The sequence below is a fragment of the Myotis nattereri genome, assembly GCF_964212035.1.
Source record: "Myotis nattereri genome assembly, chromosome: 4".
Taxonomy (NCBI): domain Eukaryota; kingdom Metazoa; phylum Chordata; class Mammalia; order Chiroptera; family Vespertilionidae; genus Myotis; species Myotis nattereri.
In genome coordinates, this window is record NC_138079.1 from 81,953,533 (window position 1) to 81,973,800 (window position 20,268).

Sequence of the window (20,268 nt, forward strand, 5' to 3'; positions counted from 1 at the left end):
ATGGTTGTCATGATTCAAGCTGCCTCAACTTTCTTAACTTTTGGGTCCAGAGGATACAAAAAGATGAGAAAGCAGTCCCTGCCTTTGAGAAGTTCTTATCTAGTAGGGGAGTCAAGGGGTGTGGCCAAGAGGCACACGAGGTGTATGGAGCCCAGAGGAGAGGCACTACCTTCTGGAGCCAAATCTAAAGGAGGAGGAGCTTGTGAGGAAGAGGGGTGAGGGCATGTAAAGCAAGCATTGGATAGCCATGATTGGCAGACAGGCATCCATCCCTAGGCGGCATTGTGCAGTACCTGGTTTATTGAGGAATCTGACTGCAGTGGAATGCAAACATCTAAGGGTTTCATTCTTTTCAGTAATTGCCTTTAGCTGTGCTCTCATTTTTGCCCTTAGTACCATCTTGTGGAGATTCCATACTTTGTGGCCCCTTTCGATTATGAAAAATTTCAATTTAGTCATAAAACGATTTGAGAAATGTGCATATTAACTGGGCATTTGATAATAGTAAGGAATTATTATACAGGGTAGGACAAAAGTAGGTTTATAGTTTGTATGGAAAATAATAATTAATAAATAATAATACAAGAATAAACTCTTGTATACTCACAACTGTAAACTTTTGCCCTGTGTTTCTTTTTTTTTTTTTTAATATATTTTATTGATTTTTTACAGAGAGGAAGGGAGAGGAATAGAGAGTTAGAAACATCGATGAGAGAGAAACATCTATCAGCGGCCTCCTGCACACTCCCCACGGGGATGTGCCCGCAAGCAAGGTACATGCCCTTGACCGGAATCGAACCTGGGACCCTTGAGTCCGCAGGCCGATGCTCTATCCGCTGAGCCAAACCGGTTAGGGCCACCCTGTGTTTTCTTTAGGTTGTGATGACATTATTATGGTTATATTTTTTAAAATATGAGTTGGGCCCTAGCCAGTTTGGCTCAGTGGATAGAGTGTCGGCCTGCGGACTGAAATGTCCAAGGTTCGATTCCGGTCAAGTGCATATACCTTGGTTGCAGTCACATCCCTAGTAGGAGGTGTGCAGGAGGCAGCTGATTGATGTTTCTACCTCTCTATCCCTCTCCCTTCCTCTCTGTAAAAAATCAATAAAAATATATTTTTTAAAAAGTTTAAAATATGAGTTGGTATCTTTTAGAGAGACATAATGAAATATATATGGGTAAAATAATATGATGTCTGAGATCTCCAAAATAATCTGGGATTGGTTGGAAGTCAGTATAGATGAAACAAAATTGGCCATTAGTTGATAATGTTTGCAGAGGGGTGATAGATCTAGGGGCTTATTACACTGCTCTTTCTACTTTTGTGTATTTTTGAAATAATTTTTAAAAGGGAATAAGGACAGTCAGTCTAGTACAAGCTAGGCTGGTTTAACATTCCAATCTTAAGCCAAATCTCATCTCTTCCCATTCCCAGAATTGGGCAGCCTTGGGTTTGCTGGGGGCTGAGAGTGGGGAAGGGTGTGGGTTAGCTTCACGGACATCTCCTCTCTTCCAGCCTTCGAGGCCTGGCCCCTTTGGCTGCTGTTGGTGGAGGGGAGGTGCCTTCTTCTCACTCAGACTTCACCTGGTTCTGTGTGTTGCTGGTGGCCTTTGTTGCCGGTTTCCTTGGAGCTTTGTTGCCGGTTTCCTTGGAGCTTTGTTGGGGCGGAGGGCTGTTAATTATTGAAGATTCCTCAGAGAGAAAGCCAGCTGAGATTTTAAGCCAGGAATACCCTTAATTCCCAACCTTTTCCTTCCTTTGGTAGCCCATGACCCCCCATCCATCCATAATCCTTCACCCGAATTCCTGAATGAGCCACAGGGACTGTGATCACTGTAGCCTCTCCTTGCCTCGCTGACTTGGCAGTTCCAACCAGCCTGTGCAAAAGGTGAGGACCCATGTCTGAGGTCATACCTGTTCCCAAATCTAGCTCTCCAAAGGACTATCTTCTGTACTTTCATGGAGGTAACCACACTATGATTTTCAGCTCAACAGGTGTATAGCCAATCTCCGCATCCTACAGACACTCCTCACTCCTGGAGGAGCACCGCCTACTGGCTTTGCAGTGTTCAGAGGCAGTATTTCTCTACAAACATGACACTGCTAATAACTCATTGCCCCTCACCTTTTAAAGTTTTATTAAGGTATAATTGACATAGGAATAACTGCACATGTTTAAAATGTACAATGTGGTGAGTTTTGACATGTATGTACATCTGTGACTTGCCTTATATTTATAGATTGGGAAGAGGGGTAGGGTGGTGGCTGATGGTAGCTATCAGGGCCTGGTGCGGAGTTCTACCCTAATTGTGTGTGGTCTTCTCTAGAATGTAGGTGCCTACTGCTTGTCTCTTCCTGCTCAGTTATTAATTCAGGAGCAAGAATGAAAACCCCACCCACTTCCTGCTATTTTTCTGCTACACTGTAAAGCAGGGGTGTCCTTGCTCCCAAGGAACTCCTTTTATGAATGGAGATGGAGAAACCAAATTTAGGCTCTGAGACTGCCCCTCTACCTTAGGCAGAATGACCTATAATTTCCTGTTTTACATGTGGCAACCCTTAAATAAGATTTCACCTTGAGTAAAGGAGTTCTGTGACTAAAAGGAGTGTGTAGGCCACACTAGAGAGAGATGATGGTAAGCTACTGAATATTTTTACATTGAGGGGTGGCATGGTCAGACTGCACTTAGATCAACTCAGCAGTGCAGAGAGCAGATCCGTGGGGACAGAGTGGATTTGGAGAGACCTGCTAGGAGGTAGGGATGGAGAGGAGAGAATGGATTCAAGAAATACTTAGAAAGTAGCATTGTTTAATATGGAGTTGGGGACCCCGCTGGCATGGCTCAGTGGTTGAGGGTGGACCTATGAACCAGGAGGTCACAGTTTTATTCCCGGGTTGCGGGCTTGATCCCCAGTGGGGGCCATGCAGGGGCAGCCGATCTATGATTATCTCTCATCATTGATGTTTCTATCTCTCCCTCCCTTTCCCTTCCTCTCTGAAATCAATAAGTATATATTTTAAAAAATATGGAGGGAGGCAATGGGAGAGGAGGAGGAGATTAGTATAATGCCTGGTTTAGGTGTGGGTGACGGTGGCTGTGGTGTGCTCATTGAGGTGGTGGACACAGGAGAAGGAGGCACTGTGGGAGGAAAGCAGTGGGCTCAGTTTGGACATGTTAATTTGATACCTGTTTATTTTATTTTTTAAAATATACTTGATTTTTAAAGAATGAGGAAGGGAGAGGTAGAGAGAGGGAGAGACATGTATTGGCTGCCTCCTGCCCGTCCCCTACTGGGGATTGAGCCCACAACCTGGGCATGTGCCCTGACCTGGAATCAACCAGTAACCTCTCCGTGCATGGGACGATGCTCAGCCAAGTGAGCCACACCAGCCAGGGTAGATATCTGTTTGTTTTGCATTTGTTGATGTGGCTATCAAAATTAAGTCATTTAGAATTAACATGTGCTTGCTCTTTACAGCACAGCATGTCTTTATCCATGTCACACCCTCTTCCCCTGCAGCCTGCACAGGCACAGGAAAGGAAGGAAACTGGTTTGAAAGCAGCAGAAAGAGAGTTGATAGATTTGTGATGGGTGTTTAGTGAGGTTTTCTAAATGGAACTAGGATTTCATTTGGCTCCAGCAAGCTGAACATCCTGAGTGAATGAGTGAAGTCAGCCTGAGCCCTGGGGATGCTTTGGGTCAACATCTACAGATAGTGGGTCTCCCTGCAGGTAAAAAAGTCATGAATCTCTTTTGCAAACTTGAGGATTTGCTCTGTTCTTTGATAGAGTTTTTTGAGGCTGACAGCTTGGGAAGGATGTGGGCTCACAGTGGGTTCACTGGGAGGGGAGATGTGCTGATTCCAGAAGGCTTTGACATGGACAGTGAAGTAGTCTTAGGTACTTAAGATGCTATTTTTGAGTTAGACTCAGAGCCAGAGGAGTTTTTAGAACTGGGTTTGACCTTTGAAGTTACATAGGTCAGCATTTTCCATGAATACTGATGGAAAAATTATGACCTAACAGATATTAGAAATGTCAGTTTATACAATGTTAGTGGAATTCTTTTTTCTTTTTTTTGAGGTTTTGCCTAGGTTTTATTTTACTAAATATCACAAGTACATTTTCAATTCATGCCAGCAATAACTATGTAGCCACTGTTTTATTACAAACATCTAAGCTACAAAAGCTCAGTCCAAGGAACCATTAGGAAAATTTTCACCAGCCCTCTGTTCCCTGGAGCACACTTTGAGAACAGGCACACTTTGAAAAGCATGTCTTAGACTGATATGCTTTTCTGGCTGTTTTACAACTTGTTTATAAAATTAGTTTTATTATTTAATGATGATTTTTTTTCTAACCACGTGATTGGCGCTCTAATAATCTTTCCTTGTAACTATCATATTTTGAATCCCCCAAGCTTTATTCATGTGTAATCCTTACTAATAAAAGGGTAATATACAAATTGGTTGGGACACCTTCATGGAATGCCCAAACAGCAGGCTGCATGGGGCGACCAGGCCGGCAGGGGCAGAGGGGCAGTGAGGGATGACCAGCCCAGTAGAGGGGGGCAGCGAGGAGCAACCAGGCCAGTGGTGGAGGCAGTGAGGGGCAACCAGGCCGGCACGGGGGAAGGGGGCAGTTGGGGGTGACCAAGCCGGCTGAGGGGGGCAGTGAGGGGCGACCAGGCCGGTAGGGGGGCAGTGAAGGGCAACCAGGCTGGCAGGGAGGGCAGTTAGAGGCAACCAGGCAGGCAGGGGAGAAGTTGGGGATGACCAGACTGGCAGGGGGGCAGTTAGGGGCAACCAGGCTGGCAGGCAGAGGCCATTAGGGGTGATCAGGCAGGCAGGCAGGTGAGTGGTTAGGAGCCAGCAGTCCTGGATTGTGAGAGGGATGTTCAACTGTCAGTTTAGGCCCGATCCCAGGGATGTCTTAGACTAATATCCCCCAGGGATCAGGCCTAAACTGGCAGTTGGACATCCCCTGAGGGGTCCCAGATTGGAGAGGGTGCAGGCTGGGCTGAGGGGACCCCCCCCCCCCCACACACACACAAATTTCGTGCACCGGGCCTCTAGTAGATATATAATATTGTATAAGTTTAAGGTATACAACATGATGATTTATATATGTATATACTATGAAATTATTACCATGATAAGGTTAACACATCCATCACCTAACAAAATCACCTTTTTTGTGTGTGCAGTGAAAACATTTAAAATATACTCTCTTAGCAATTTTCAAGTATGTAATGCAGTATATTAGAACTTCAGGACTTATTTGCTTTATATCTGGAAGTTTGTACCCTTTCATCAACATCTCCCTATTCTACTCTGCCCCAGCCCCTGGCAACCACACCTCTACTCTCTGTTTCTATGAGTTTTACAAATGTCCACATATAAGTGAGATGATTTGTCTTTTTCTATCAGACATTTCACTTAGCATAATGCTCTCAAGGCCCATCTATGTTACTGCAAATTAATAGGAATTCCTTCTTTTTTATGACTGGATAATATTCAGTTGTATATATGTGACACATTTTCCTTATCCGCTTACCCACTGATGGACACTTAAGTTGTTTCCATGTTGTAAAATATGGCTATTATAAATAAGTAGAGGCCTGGTGCATGAATTCGTGCACCAGTGGTGTCCCTTGGCCTGGCCTGTGGGATCGGGCCGACACTGACTCTTCGACATTACCCAGAGGGTCCCGGATTGTGAGAGGGTGCAGGCTAGGCCGAGGGACCCCACTGGTGCACAATCAGAGCTGGGGAGGGGATGTGAGAGGTTGGCCAGCCAGGGAGGGATCATGGGAGGGTTTCAGGGCATGTCTGGCCAGTCTCACTCAGTCCCAACTGGCCGGACCCCAGCAGCAAGCTAACCTACTGGTTGGAGCATCTGCCCCCTGGTGGTCAGTGCATACCACAGCGAGTGGTTGAGCAGCTTTAACATATCATTAGCATATTATGCTTTGATTGGTTGAATGGATGACCAGACACTTAGCATATTAGGTTTTTATTATATAGACTAGAGGCCCGGTGCACAAAAATTTGTGCACTCGAGGGGGAGGGGGGTCCCTCAGCCTGGCCTGTGCCCTCTCGCAGTCTGGGACCCCTCGGGAGATAACGACCTGCTGGCTTAGGCCTGCTCCCAGGTGGCAGAGAGCAGGCCCAATCCCTAGGTGCAGCCCCTGGTCGGGCTCAGAGCAGGGCCGATTGGGGAGTTGGGGCGCCGCCCCCTGTCATGCACAGAGCAGGGCGGATCGTGAGGTTGCGATGCCACCTTCAGTCATGCTCAGGGTAGGGCCGATTGGGGGGTTGGGGCACCGCCCCCTGTCACACTCAAGGCAGGGTCGATGGGGACGTTGCGGCGCCACCCCCTGTCACGCACAGAGCAGGGCCAATCAGGGGGTTGGGACACTGCCCCCTGTCACGCACAGACCAGGGCCCATCAGGGGGGTTGGGGAGCTCCCCCCGTCACGCACAGAGCAGGGCAGATCAGGGGGTTGGGGCGCCACCCTCTATCACCCACAGAGCAGGGCCGATCAGGGGGTTGGGGTGCCGCCACTGTCACACTCAGGGCAGGGCTGATGGGGAGGTTATGGCTCTACCCCATCACACACAGAGCAGGGCCCGTGGAGGGGGGGTTGGGGCGCCGCCCTCTATCACCCACAGAGCAGGGCCGATCAGGGGGTTGGGCCACTCTCACACTCAGGGCAGGGCCGATGGGGAGGTTATGGCTCTACCCTGTCACACACAGAGCAGGGCCCGTGGGGGGGGGGGTGGTTTGGGGCGCCGCACCCTGTCACACACAGAGCAGGGCCGATCAGGGGGTTGGGGAGCTCCCCCCTATCAGGCACAGAGCAGGGCTGATCAGGGGGTTGGGGCGCCTTCCCCTGTCATGAACAGAACAGGGCGAATAGGGAGGTTGTGGCCCCGCCCCCTGTCACACACAGAGCCACAGGGCAATCAGGGGGTTTGGGCGCTGCCCCCTGTCACACTGATCCCAGTGCCGGGAGGCCTCTCAGCTCCGCTGATCCTGGTGCTGGGAGGCATATTACTCTTTTACTATATAGGATAGAGGCCTGGTGCACAGGTGGGGGCTGGCTGGTTTGCCCTGAAGGGTGTCCTGGATCAGGGTGGGGGTCCCCACTGGGGTGCCTGGCCAGCCTGGGTGAGGGGATGATGGCTGTTTGCAGCTGGTCACACACCCTTCACGGTGGGGATCCCCACTGGAGTGCCTGGCCAGTCTGGGTGAGGGGCTGAGGGCTGTTTTCAGGCTGGCGGGTGACTGAAGCTCCCAACCGCTCCTTTTTTTCTTTTTCTTTTTTTTTTATTCTGGGCCAGCTTTAGCTCTGGCTCCAGCTCTGAGGCCTCTGCTGCTGAAAGCAGGTATCTGGTTTGTTTGGGTTCTATAATCGAAACACTGTATCAACTCCAGCTCTGAGATCCCGGCGGGCTGAAAGCAGGTTTCTGGGGTTTTGTTTAGCTTCTATATTTGTAACAATGTTTCAAACTGCAAGCTCAGAGGCCAGCAAGGCAGGCAGGGAACGTTGATTTCCTCCGTCACTGAAGCAAGCAAGCCTCATGTTAGCTTCAAGCTGCCTGGCTGCCGGCCGCCATCTTGGCTGGCAGTTAATTTGCATATCTTGCTGATTAGCCAATGGGAAGGGTAGCGGACTTACGCTAATTACCATGTTTCTCTTTTATTAGATAGGACTAGAGGGGTGTCCCTCAGCCCAGCCTGCACCCTCTCCATTCTGGGACCCCCTTGAGAGATGTTCGACTGCCTATGGGATCAGGCCTATACCAGCAGTTGGACATCCCTCTCACAATCCGGGACCGCTGGCTCCCATCCGCTTGCCTGCCTGCCTGCTTGATTGCCCCTAACCGCTTCTGCCTGCCAGCCTGATCACCCCTAACCACTCCCCTGCCAGCCTGATCGATGCCTAACTGCTCCCCTGATGGCCCAATAGCCCCCAACTGCCCTCCTCTGCTGGCCTGATCGCCCACAACTGCCCTTCTCTGCTGGCCTGGTTGCCCCTAACTGCCCTCCCCTGCTGGCCTGATCACCCACAACTGCCTTCCCTACTGGCCATCTTGTGGTGGCCATCTTTGATGACATGGGGGCAGCCATCTTATGTTTTGGAGTGATGGTCAATTTGCATATTACTCTTTTATTAGATAGGATGCTCCAGTCAATGAAGGAAAAATACCACATGATCTCACTCATTCATGGATAATAGAGACCATTATAAACTTTTGAACAATAATAGATACAGAGGCAGAGCTGCCTCAAACAGATTGTCAAACTGCAGCGGGAAGGCCGGGGAGCGTTGCGGGGCAGGAGGTAGGGGGGTAAGAGATCAACCAAAGGACTTGTATGCATGCATATAAGCATAACCAATGGACATAAGACACTGGGGGATAGGGGAGGCTAGGGGACTGTCTAGGGTGGGGGGAAAAATGGACACATATGTAATACCCTTTGTAATACTTTAAGCAATAAAAAAAAAAGAAAAGAAAAAGAAAAAGAAAAAAAAATTACTATAATCAGAGAAAAAAAAAAAAAAAAGATAGGATGCTCCAGTGAGCATCTGGGTGCAGATATCTCGTTGAGGTAGTGATTTTGTTTCCTTTGAATATATACTCAGAAGTGGGATTAGTGGATCATAGGGTAGTTCCATTATAATTTTTTAGGAACCTCCATACTATTTCCCATAGTGGCTGGAGTTAGTGGATTTCTTTACTGCCAGACTTCTTTGAACCTTTCATTGCTAACGTATATGGTGAGTTTCTGAGAGAGGAATATGCTTCCCATATGTACTTGGTTCTCTGAAGCCTTTTTTTCACAGTGCATTGTAAGGGACCAGTGCTTCTTACACTTTGGGGAATGTAGAAGTAATCCTTCTCTTTGTTTCTTTGTTTTTCAAAGAAACCAAAATTTTTCTTATTATAACTTTGGACCTGGAATTCAGTAAGCTTCCATTTAAGTGGTAGCCTATTCTTCCTATCTCTCTGTCAAAACTCATCAGAACTTCATCAAAGTTCATTTCCTAATGACAAATAGGCCCTTGTGAGGTGTTTTTTTTTTGTTTGTTTGTTTTTTAAGTATTTAAGTTCTGATGGACTCTGAGTATAATAAAAGGGCTGTTCTTTCCAAGCCGGTGTGGTTCACTGGTTGAGCATCTACCCATGAACTAGGAAGTCACAGTTGGATTCCTGGTCAGGGCACATGCCTGGGTTGCATGCTTGATCCCAGTAGAGGGTGTGCAGGGGGTAGCCAATCGATGATTTCATCATTGATGTTTCTATCACTCTCTGTCTTCTTCTCTTGAAATAAATAAAAAATGTATTTTTCAAAAAGGGCTGATTTTTTTATGCAGTTGTTGGCCGCAGGGTATTAGACTCCACGGCCAAATGCAAACATGTGCCAAGGAAGGAAGAAGGATGCTGATGTTCAGATTCAGCATGCGTTAGCATGATGCTATATCTCAGTCCTATGTTACTACCAGCCCTGTACCTCCTCATGCAAGTTGTTACTTGCCAATCTTTTTGAATGCCCCAGATCTCAATTTCATTCACTGTCCTGGATGATCTTTCCAAGCGTGTTTGCTGAGCCACATTTTAAGAGACCAATACCCCCAACCCCAAATGAAAACAACTTCGCTGGGGAATATTTTAGCAACCTCTCTCCTTCCCCACCCCAGGAATTGGATGAACTTCAGGCATACCCTGTTGAAATAGTGCCAGGAAGCATCTACCTGGGAGATTTCAGGCAAGCCTGCGATCCTAAAATTCAGAAGGATTTGAAAATCAAAGCACATGTCAATGTCTCCATGGAGACAGGACCATTGTAAGTAGCAATACTATTGATTTTTTAAATATTAAGTATCATTTGTTTATATAAGATTCCTGGTGACATGCATTTAGAAAGTTGAAAGGTCTCTTAGAAGACAGCATATACTGGAGTAGGGTCTTCACTTTTAACTTCACCTGTTCCTGGCGTATAGTCTGTTTCCTGGCTTCGCTGTGGCATCCTTTGCCCCTAACCAAGACCCCATACTTCCTTCAAATCTCACCCAAAGTAAAACTTTCCTGGTTTTTAACATTGTGGTCAAAATATCCTATTCTACCCTGCTATGCCATCTCAGGCCCGCTGAGAAATAATTCCTATCTTAGTTCATTCAGGCTGCTATAACGGAATACCATTGACTGGTGGCTTATAAAACACAGAAATTTATTATCATGGTGTGGAGACTGGGATATCCAAGATCAATGCAGCAGGGATTTGCTGTCTAGTGAGAGCCTGCCTTCTGGTTCCTAGACAGACATATTTCCACTGTGTCCTCACATGGTAGAAGGGGCAAGAGAACTCTCTGGGGCCTCCCATGCATGAGGCTCCAAGCTCAGGGTCAGATTTACAGCAACAAATAAACGGACAAAACATCTAAAACAGTGTTTTTCAGACAGTGGTTAATTGCACAGGACAATGATTCCAGAATGAATGGAAAAAAACAAAGTGAGCCCCACAATCAGTTTAGCTTATTTCTTGGAGATTGCTAGAGCCCTACAATTAATTTAGCTTACTTCTTGGAGATTGTTTGAAGGGGACCAAAACAGATCTTCTCATTCTTTTTCTTTCTTTGTTTTTTTGTTGTTATTCTTCACCCGAGGATATTTTTCCATTGATTTTTAGAGAGAGTGGAAGAGAGAGGTTAAGACAGAGAGAGAAACATTGATGTGAAAGAAACACATCAGTTGGTTGCCTCTGATCAGGGTCCGGGCCCTTACTCTAACCACTGAGAAACACTGGCCAGGGCCTGTCATTCTTTTTGAATTGAGGGTAGAGTCAAGAATCCAGAGAGGTCAAGTTGGCTAGAATTCTAAAGAGAGACTTGCATGATAAATAGAGGGCTGAATACAAAGAAGGGGCTCTGGACATCTGCAGAGAGCCCCCCTGTGTCTTCAGCTGAGTACATATAAGCACAGGCATGTGAGGAAATGACTCAAGGCTGGTAGAAAAAACAGTGGAAATTAATGGACAGTACAATCCTCAGAGATGATGTGGGGCCAGGAGTCATTTGTATTTCAAGTCAGAGTAGACAAAACTCATAATATACAGGGCATCAAATAGAGTACTGAGAAGAGTATTGTCTCAGTAATGAGGAAAACCTAGCCCCAAATTAGGGATGAAAAATCCAGTGCCAGAAATGAAAAATACTCTAGATCAGTGGTTCTCAACCTTCTGGCCCTTTAAATACAGTTCCTCATGTTGTGACCCAACTATAAAATTATTTTCGTTGCTACTTCATAACTGTAATGTTGCTACTTTTATGAATCGTAATGTAAATATCTGATATGCAGGATGGGTCTTAGGCGATCCCTGTGAAAGGGTCATTCGACCGCCAAAAGAGTCGTGACCCACAGGTTGAGAACCGCTGCTCTAGATGAAATTAATAGCAAATTAGACACTACAGAAAAAAAGATTGGTGAATTTGAAGATATAGCAATAGAAAGTATCCAAAATAAAACATAGAGAAGAAAAAGACAAATAAAAAAGAACAGAACTGCCCTAGCTGGTTTGGCTCAATGGATAGAGCCATCGGCCTGTGGACTGAAGGGTCCCAGGTTCGATTCCGGCCAAGGTCATATGCCTGGGTTGCTGGCTCAATCCCCAGTGGAGGGCATTCAGAAGGCAGCCAATCAATGATTCTTTCTCATCATTGATGTTTCTCTCGCTCTTTCCTTCTCCCTTTCTCTCTGAAATAAATAAAAATAATTTAAAAAAAGAACAGAACTTCAGTGAGATTAACATAGTTTCAAGTGGCCTACTGCCATATGTGTAATTGGAATTTCCAAAGGAGAGGAAAGTGGGGAGATATTTGAAGAAATAATGGCCAAAATTTTTTCCAAGTTTGATTTAAATAAACAAAACACCTATAAATTCACAGACCCAAGCATTTCAACAGAAAGAAAACCACAGTAGGCACATCCTCTCAAATTGGTTAATATCAATGAAAAAGATAAAATCTTAAAACTAGCTAGATAAAAAGGATGTATTACATACCAAGAAACGAAGATAAAGATGGTAGCAGACTTCATATTAGAAACAAAGAAATTGAGAAAACTAAAGTATTGAATGGAAAATGTGAACCTAGAAATATAACCAGTAAAAAATATCTTTCAAATATGAAGAGAAAATACTTTATCCAGACATGCAAAAGTTGAAAAAATTAATCAACAAATAGATGTACACTACAAAAAATATTGCAGGGAGTCTTTTAGGTAAAAGAAAAACAATACCAGATGGCAATCTGAATATATACAAAAAGAATCAAGATCACCAGAAATGATCCTATATAATAAAAGCCTAATATGCAAATCGACCAAATGGTGGAACAACTGGTGGAACAACCCCTCACTATGATACACACTGACCACCAGGGGGAAGACACTCAATGCAGGAGCTGCCCCCAGCCTGCAGGCCCCAGGCCAGCCAAGGTGAATGCCAGTGCCCACCTCCCCCCCGCCCCCCCCCCCATCGTCCCACAGATTGGCCCTGATTATTGGCCAGGCCTAGGGACTCTACCTGTACACGAATTTCATGCACCAGCCCTCTAGTAATTATATAAAATACTTTCCCCTTGTTTGTAAATCTTTTCAAAGCATATTATTTAAAGACAAAATAACAATACATTTTGTGTTTATAGCATAGGGAGAAGTAATATGTATGCCCACAATTTACTAAGGCAGGAAGAGGGAAAATAGAACTATATACTTGGAGGGTTCTTACTCTGTTTACATGAAGTGGTATAATGTTAATTGAAGGTAGACTATAGTAAGTTAAAGATGCATTCTATACACTCTAAAGCAACCACCAAAAAATAGAACAAAACAGTAATAAAAGAGATATGATTAGTAAGATAACAAAAGAGATAAATGGAGTCATATAAAAATTCAGTAATCACACTAAGTGCAAATGGTCTAAATACTTTAATTAAAAGGCAGAGGTTGTAGGCTGTCTACAATATACTTTAGTCCTGGTTGGTTTAGCTCAGTGGATAGAGCATTGGCCTGTGGACTAAAGGGTTCTGGGTTCGATTCTGATCAAGGGCACACACCTAAGTTGTAGGCATGATCCCTGGGCCTGGTTGGGGTGCAATCAGGAGACAACCAATTGATGTGTGTCTCTCACATCGATGTTTCTCGATGTTTCTCTCGAAGTCTCTCCCCCTCCCTTCCATTCTCTCTTTAAAAAGTCAATAGGAAAATATCCTCGGGTGAGGATTAACAACAACAACAACAAAAATCTATTGTAAATATAAAGAATCAACTAAGTATTCATCTTAAGAAATTCCCAAAGGGAATAGTAAACTAATCCCAAATAAAGAAGGAAGGAATAATAAAAGAAGATAATTGAACTAGAAACAATAAAATAGAGATGATCAAGAAATTCAAAATAGTTTTTTTAAAAAAACTAATAAATTTGATAAACCCTTGGCAAAAAAGAGAAAAGGCACAAATAAGCATTTGTAAAAGGGGACTCTACATATCCTACAGATATTTAACAGGTCTTAGGAGGATACTAGGAAAACTTTACTGTGATAAACAAGAAAATTTAGATGAAATGAATATTAAAAAATACAGTATCAAAACTGACAGCAGACAAAATAGAAATATTGATTAGTATTAATAACTAATAAAAATTTTCTCATAGAGAAAACTTTAGTGATGAATTTTACCTAATAGTTAAGGAGGAAATAAAGTCGATATTAAATTATTTTATATAATAAAGAAGAGGAATAATTTTCAATTTGTTTCATGAGACCAACATAGCTCTGATTTTATAACTTGACAGACATTATAATACAGAAAATTTATAGACTGATTTTCTTCAAGAACATAGATGTAAAAATCCTAAACAAAATCTTAGCACATTACATACATTAATATCCTTATAAAAAGGATAATACATAATGACTAAATTGAGTTTATTCCAAAGATGTTAATTTACCATATCAATAAATAGAGCAAAAATCAGGATTCTATCTCAACAGCTTCAGTGAAAGCCTTGGTAATATTCACTATACATTCATGACTTAAAAAAAACCTCTTAGCAAACTGGGAATAGAAGGAAAACTTCTTTGCTCTAATAAAATAACTACAAAAATCTCTGCAACAAACATCACACTTAATGGTGAAATGTTGAAAATTTTCCTTCTGAGTCTGGGAACAAGACAAAAATGCCACTATCACCACTCCTATTTAACATTGTACTGGAGGTCCTCGTTGGTGAAATATGGCAAGAAAAATAAAATATGAATCAAAAGGGAAAAGACTTTCATTATTCACAGACAATATAATTGTATACACAGAAAATCCAAAACAACCTGCAGATAAAACAAGCCCCGCCGGGTCGGGGGCGTGGCCTCAGGTCCCCGGCCCAGTGCAGGGGCAGGGGGCACAGTTTCAGGTTCCCTGGCCCTGGGGCAAGGGAGCGAGGGCGCGGAGACCATTGCATATTGGCTCTTTATTCTCTTTATTATATAGGATTATCTGAATAAACAGAGGATGTACTGTTGTTATGGATTAGAAGAATTAATTTTGTAAAGATAATTGATTCTGCCCAAATGATCTGTCAGTTCAGGGTAATGCCAGTAGAATCCAACATGTTTGTGGAAATTGATTCAGTAATCCTAAAATTTATAAATTTTATGGAAATGCAAAGGGCAAAAATAGCTGAATATTTGAAGAACAACAAATGAGAAAATTTACTTGACTAAATATTAAGACTTAAAAACCACAGCAAGTAAGGATGGTGATATTGGTGCAGGATAGAAAAATAAACTAGTGGAGCAGAATAGAGTTCAAACAGACCCATGCATATATGAACAGTTGAGGTTTTTTAAAATTTATTTTTGTTAATCCTCACCCAAGGATATTTTTTCTATTGATTTTTAGAGAGAGTGGGAGGGAGGTCCTAGCTGGTTTTGCTCAGTGGATAGAGCATTGGACTGCGGACTGAAGGGTCCCGGGTTCGATTCTGGTCAAGAGCACATGCCTAGGCTGCAGGCTAGATCCCTAGTGGGGGGCATGCAGGAGGCAGCCGTTCAATGATTCTCTCTCATCATTGATGTTTGTCTTTCTCTCCCTTCTCCCTTCCTCTCTGAAATCAATAAAAATGTATTTTAGAGAGAGAGAGAGAGAGAGAGAAACATTGATGTGAGAGGGACACATCGACCAGTTGCCTCCTGCATGCACCCTGTCCAGGGCCGGAATTGAACTGGTGACTGTTTAGTCTGTGGGTGACGCTCTAACCACTGAGCAAACAGGCTAAGACTGGGCACTTGAATTTTGACAAGGATTTTCTTCTATATTTTTTTCTAAAAGTTTATGGATTTAACCTTCACATGTTTTTATTTTGAAATAATTTTTGTGTATGGTGCCAGAAATGGAACATTTGTTGTTTTGCATTTGGAGATAATCATTTGTTGAAAATACGATCCTTTTCCTGTTGAATTGCTTTGATACCTTTATTGAAAATCCTTGTCAAGATTAAAAATTCTGGATTATTTTTCATTGGTATATGTTTCTTTCTTTCTTTTTTTCAGAGAGAAAGGGAGAGGGATAGAGAGATAGAAACATCAATGATGAGAGAGAATCATTGATTGGCTGCCTCCTGCACGCTCCACACTGGGGATTGACTACATACATGCAGCCAAACCATGTGCCCTGACCAGAAATTGAACCATGACCTCCTGGTTCATAGGTAGATGCTCAGCCACTGAGCCGGGTGGTATATGTTTTTCTTTACACCAGTTCTACACTGCTCATTGCTGTAGTTTTATAATAAGTCTTGAAATCAAGTAGTGTAGGTCCTCTAATCTTGTTCTTTTTCAAAGTTGTTTTCTTTGCATTTCCCTATAAATTTCATAATCAGCTTGTCAGTTTCTACAAAGAAGCTTGCTAGAATTTTGATTGGGATTGAACTGACATCTTAACAGTGTTGAATCTCTTGATCCATGAGTATGGTCTGTTTCTCCATTTACTTTGTGCTTTAACTTCTCTCAGAAATATTTTATAGTTTTCAGTGTACAGTTCTTGCACATTTTGTGTCAAGATTTCATCCTAAGCATTTGAAGTTTTATGTGATTATAAGTGATATTTTAAGATTTTCAATATCTGATTATTTCTTGCTAGTACATAGAAATCCAATTGATTTTTAAAAAATATGTTTTTATTGATTTCAGAGAGGAAGGGAGAGGGACAGAGATAGAAACATCAATGATGAGAGAGAATCATTGATCGGTTGCCTCCTGCATGCCCCCACTGGGGATTGAACCCACAACCAAGGCATATGCCCTTGACCTGAATCAAACCTGTGATCCTTCAGTCCGCAGGCTGACACTATCCACTGAGCCACGCCGGCTAGCGCTCCAATTGATTTTTATATATTAGCCATGTATTCTTCAACCTTCTCCACCCAGATGCCATCTCCACTGTAAACTCTCCCCAGCTCCCTTGACTCCTCCCTATTCCTCCTCTCACATATCATGTGCAGGTCTTTTAAAAATGTTTTATTGAAGTCACTATTGCAAATATCCCCCATTTCATGTGCAGGTCTTTATCCTAGCATCTAACTAATTGGAGTGGTGCCATTTGTTTATGTGTCTGCCTCCCCCATCAGACTGGAAGCTCCTTGAAGCTCGGAGGGGCCCTATTTGATATTTGTGTCCACTAGGGTCCAGCCTAAGGTCTGGCACACAATAGGCACTGAGTGAGTGTCTGTGAGGGAAGAACAGTTGGGTGGGCATGGGTTGGTGGGTGGAGAGGGAGGGAGGGAGAGAGAGGGATGGATGGAGAGGGAAAGATGGATGGATGGATGGATGGATGGTTCGTTGTGCTTGTATTTGTCACAGCAAGTGCTCATACAGAAATTAAACCAGCCTATTTTTGTTTTTGAATCTACTGAACTTTCTGCATGCCACAGTGGTCTGCATACTGAATGTCACCAGTAGGCCATAGTCTTCATAAACAACGTTATAAAGTGCTTACAGCATTCAGGGCATAGGGCCAGGCTCCTTGCAGGCACACTCTCATTAAGCATGTCACACACCTCATCTCTCCTCCACCATGTTCATAAAACTCTAGCCACTCTGACCTCCCTGTTGTTTCTCAAATACACTAAACATACTGTCTGTCAGGGGTTTTGCACTTCCATTCTCCTATACCTGGAACACACTTTCCTCAGGTAACTGCCTGGCTTGTTCTCTCACCTCCTTAAGCCTCTGCTCAAGTGTCACCTCCTCAGTATAGCTTTCCCTAACCACCCTATCTCAAACAGCAACCCCGCTATTCTCTACCCCCTTACCTTATTTTCTCCATTTAACATAGCAGGCTCATTCTCCAAAATCACGACATATTTCCTCCCATCCTCATGTTATTATTTGTAGCGTATTCTAGGAAAGTACCATGTTTGGTTAATAATAATAATGCCAAATTTACTGAGCACTTACTATTGCCAAGCAGATTGCTAAATGCTTTATATCAGTGATGGCGAACCTATGACACGCGTGTCAGAGGTGACACGCGAACTCATTGTTTGGGTTGATTTTTCTTTGTTAAATGGCATTTAAATATATAAAATAAATATCAAAAATATAAGTCTTGCCGAAACCGGTTTGGCTCAGTGGATAGAGCGTTGGCCTGCGGACTGAAGGGTCCCAGGTTCGATTCCAGTCAGGGGCATGTACCTTGGTTGCGGGCACATCCCCAGTGGGGGGTGTGCAGGAGGCAGCTGGTCGATGTTTCTCTCTCATCGATGTTTCTAACTCTCTATCTCTCTCCTTTCCTCACTGTAAAAACTCAATAAAATATATTTAAAAAAATATATATAAGTCTTTGTTTTACTATGGTTGCAAATATCAAAAAATTTCTATATGTGACACGGCACCAGAGTTAAGTTAGGGTTTTTCAAAATGCTGACACGCCGAGCTCAAAAGGTTCGCCATCACTGCTTTATATAGATTAATTAACTTAATCCATACTCCACTCCTATGAGGTAGGTGCTATTTTTCTGACAGGGGTTCAGGTCCTTGCCCACATTTCCCTGATCTAGCTTAGCATCCCTACCCTATGGTCCTGCTGCTATGAACAAGGACACCACAGTGGGACTGTGTGTGAGTCTGCCCAATAACCTGTGCTTTTCTTCTGTTTAGTTTTGTAGGTAACTCTGACAAGCTTCTGCACATCCAGATAGAAGACTCCCTGGAAGCCTTCATTTTCCCCTTTCTGCGCCACCTCTGTCACTTCATTGGTAGGGAGCATTCTTTAACGAGGCAGCAACTGGCCTATGTCCAGGGGGCACAGGGACTGTGGCACCTCGTCCACATGCCTATTCCTGATTGGGACTCTCAGTGCTCAGGAGAGAAGGGGCAGCACATACCCAACCAGGTGTGGACAACCCCAGGACAAGCGTGCTTCTCCAGGGCAGGCCCGCGTTTACCTCCGGGGCAGTAGGGCCAAATAAGAGCTCCATACTGGATCGAATACCCTATGTTGTGGCCTTGGCTGGACTGGTGGGCCCTTTTGGGCCTGGCTTCAGTGAAATGAGGGTGCGGCCCCACCATGAGTGCATATGCTCATGGAGGCCTGCTCTGGGCAGTGCTCTGGTGACTCAGAGGTGACTTGTTCCTGCCCTTTTGTCTGGTTAGCGAGATGAGGTGGAAGGAAGGCTCCAGAGCTTCTGACTTCCCTGGTTTTCATTGTGTATGCCCAGTGCCCCTCTGTCCTCTCACCACACACAGCAGTGCCCAACAGTGGCTTACCTCATTGAAGGCAGATTTTTCAGTCATTCCCCAGGCTCAGGATTGCCCTAGTTGAGTAAGATACTTGGAGTGAGTGAGGTTGAGTCAGGTCAGAGGCCCCTCGCCAGGACTACCTACGTGGCACCAACTCAGCCCCCAGCCTGAGTCACTGCACAGGGGGGCAGAGGATGGTATTTTGGCTCAAACATCTCTTATTTTCACAGGATGTTGCAACTATCACTTAAGTAGTAGCTGAGACAGACTTGCCACATGTCCCATGGGATCGTGGCGCTCTATGGCACAGAGGCCCCCTCTCTAGCCCTGACTTACTGGGTGGCCGTGGGCCAGTCCTTAACTGCTTGATGCCTCAGTTTCCTTATTTGTATGATGAGTCACTTGGCCTTAATCATCTCTGAGTCCTGCTCCAGCACAGGAATGGTTATCTTCAGTTCTTGGGGGTTACCAAACCAGCCTAGGATGACAGCTTAGATTTCCTCACCATCCCTCACTGGGCAAGACACACACAGACTCAGTGTAATTTTAGGTATGCTTACAGCTGACATTTCTGTGCCAGGCACTGGGCTAAGCACAGCACAAAACTTTATGAGGTAGGCAGAATACTATTATCCCATTTTCCAGATGAGGAAACTGTAGCTAAGAGTAACATGCCCAAGCCCCACAATAGTGAGTGGCAGAGCCAGGCTTCACACCAGCAACACTCTCTGTCAGTACCATGTGCCCTTGGGGGCGGGGGGGGGGGGGCGGCGATCCTCTCATTCCTATCTAAGGAGGCCAACTGGTAGCAGACCTTCCTGGTCTGAAAGCCTGGAGAGCCAAGAAAAGGCCTTTGCATGATAATGCTGAATGCCCAGGTGTGATTCTCTTGAATTTCCAGCTAGATCTGAGAATCCCCATTTACCAGGTGACAAAACAGTGGCCTAGTGATGTCATGTGACTTACCTAGGACATGGTGTACTGGCTCTGAATCCCTCTTGGACCCACCAAGGCTAGTCATCTTATATCAACTCAGGTCTACAGGGAAGGGGCCTCCCCCCCACCCCCAACCTTCCTTCCTCTTGCAGATGTCCACCTTGAACTTGGCAATGTCGTCCTGATATTTTCTACCCTGGGTATCAGTCGCAGCTGCGGGGCCGTCTTGGCCTACCTCATGCACCAGAACGAGCAGACCTTGAAGGTATGCATTCCCTGGTCTAGGTTCTAACCATAGCCTCCATGAGGTGGGGTCTGAGCTGCACCTGGGAGAAATGGTCCCTGGCGCTGCCTCAGGACCCTAATTGGGGGATGAGAAGGAGAAGGGTCAGGGAGGGGTGCTCCAAGTCCAGGGCTTTACCTAGCACACCACACTCAAAGGCAAGGACCGACTATCTGTGCTGGAGGTCTGAGGTTAGGCACATGGAGCAGGCCCAGGGACTCAGACTGTGCAAGGCTGCAGCTGG

General features: G+C 44.6%; 1 protein-coding gene across 3 annotated transcripts in view; it reads left to right on the forward strand.

The window, feature by feature from the left end:
- Window positions 1-20,268, forward strand: part of TMEM120A (transmembrane protein 120A) — a 63,494-nt gene that overhangs the window by 26,926 nt on the left and 16,300 nt on the right. For all 3 annotated transcript variants that reach the window (XM_081090429.1, XM_081090430.1, XM_081090427.1), the window contains 3 exons: window positions 9,713-9,858; window positions 18,224-18,321; window positions 19,894-20,006. In XM_081090429.1, the coding sequence (XP_080946555.1) occupies window positions 9,713-9,858; window positions 18,224-18,321; window positions 19,894-20,006 (357 nt within the window). The remainder of the gene's footprint in view (window positions 1-9,712; window positions 9,859-18,223; window positions 18,322-19,893; window positions 20,007-20,268) is intronic.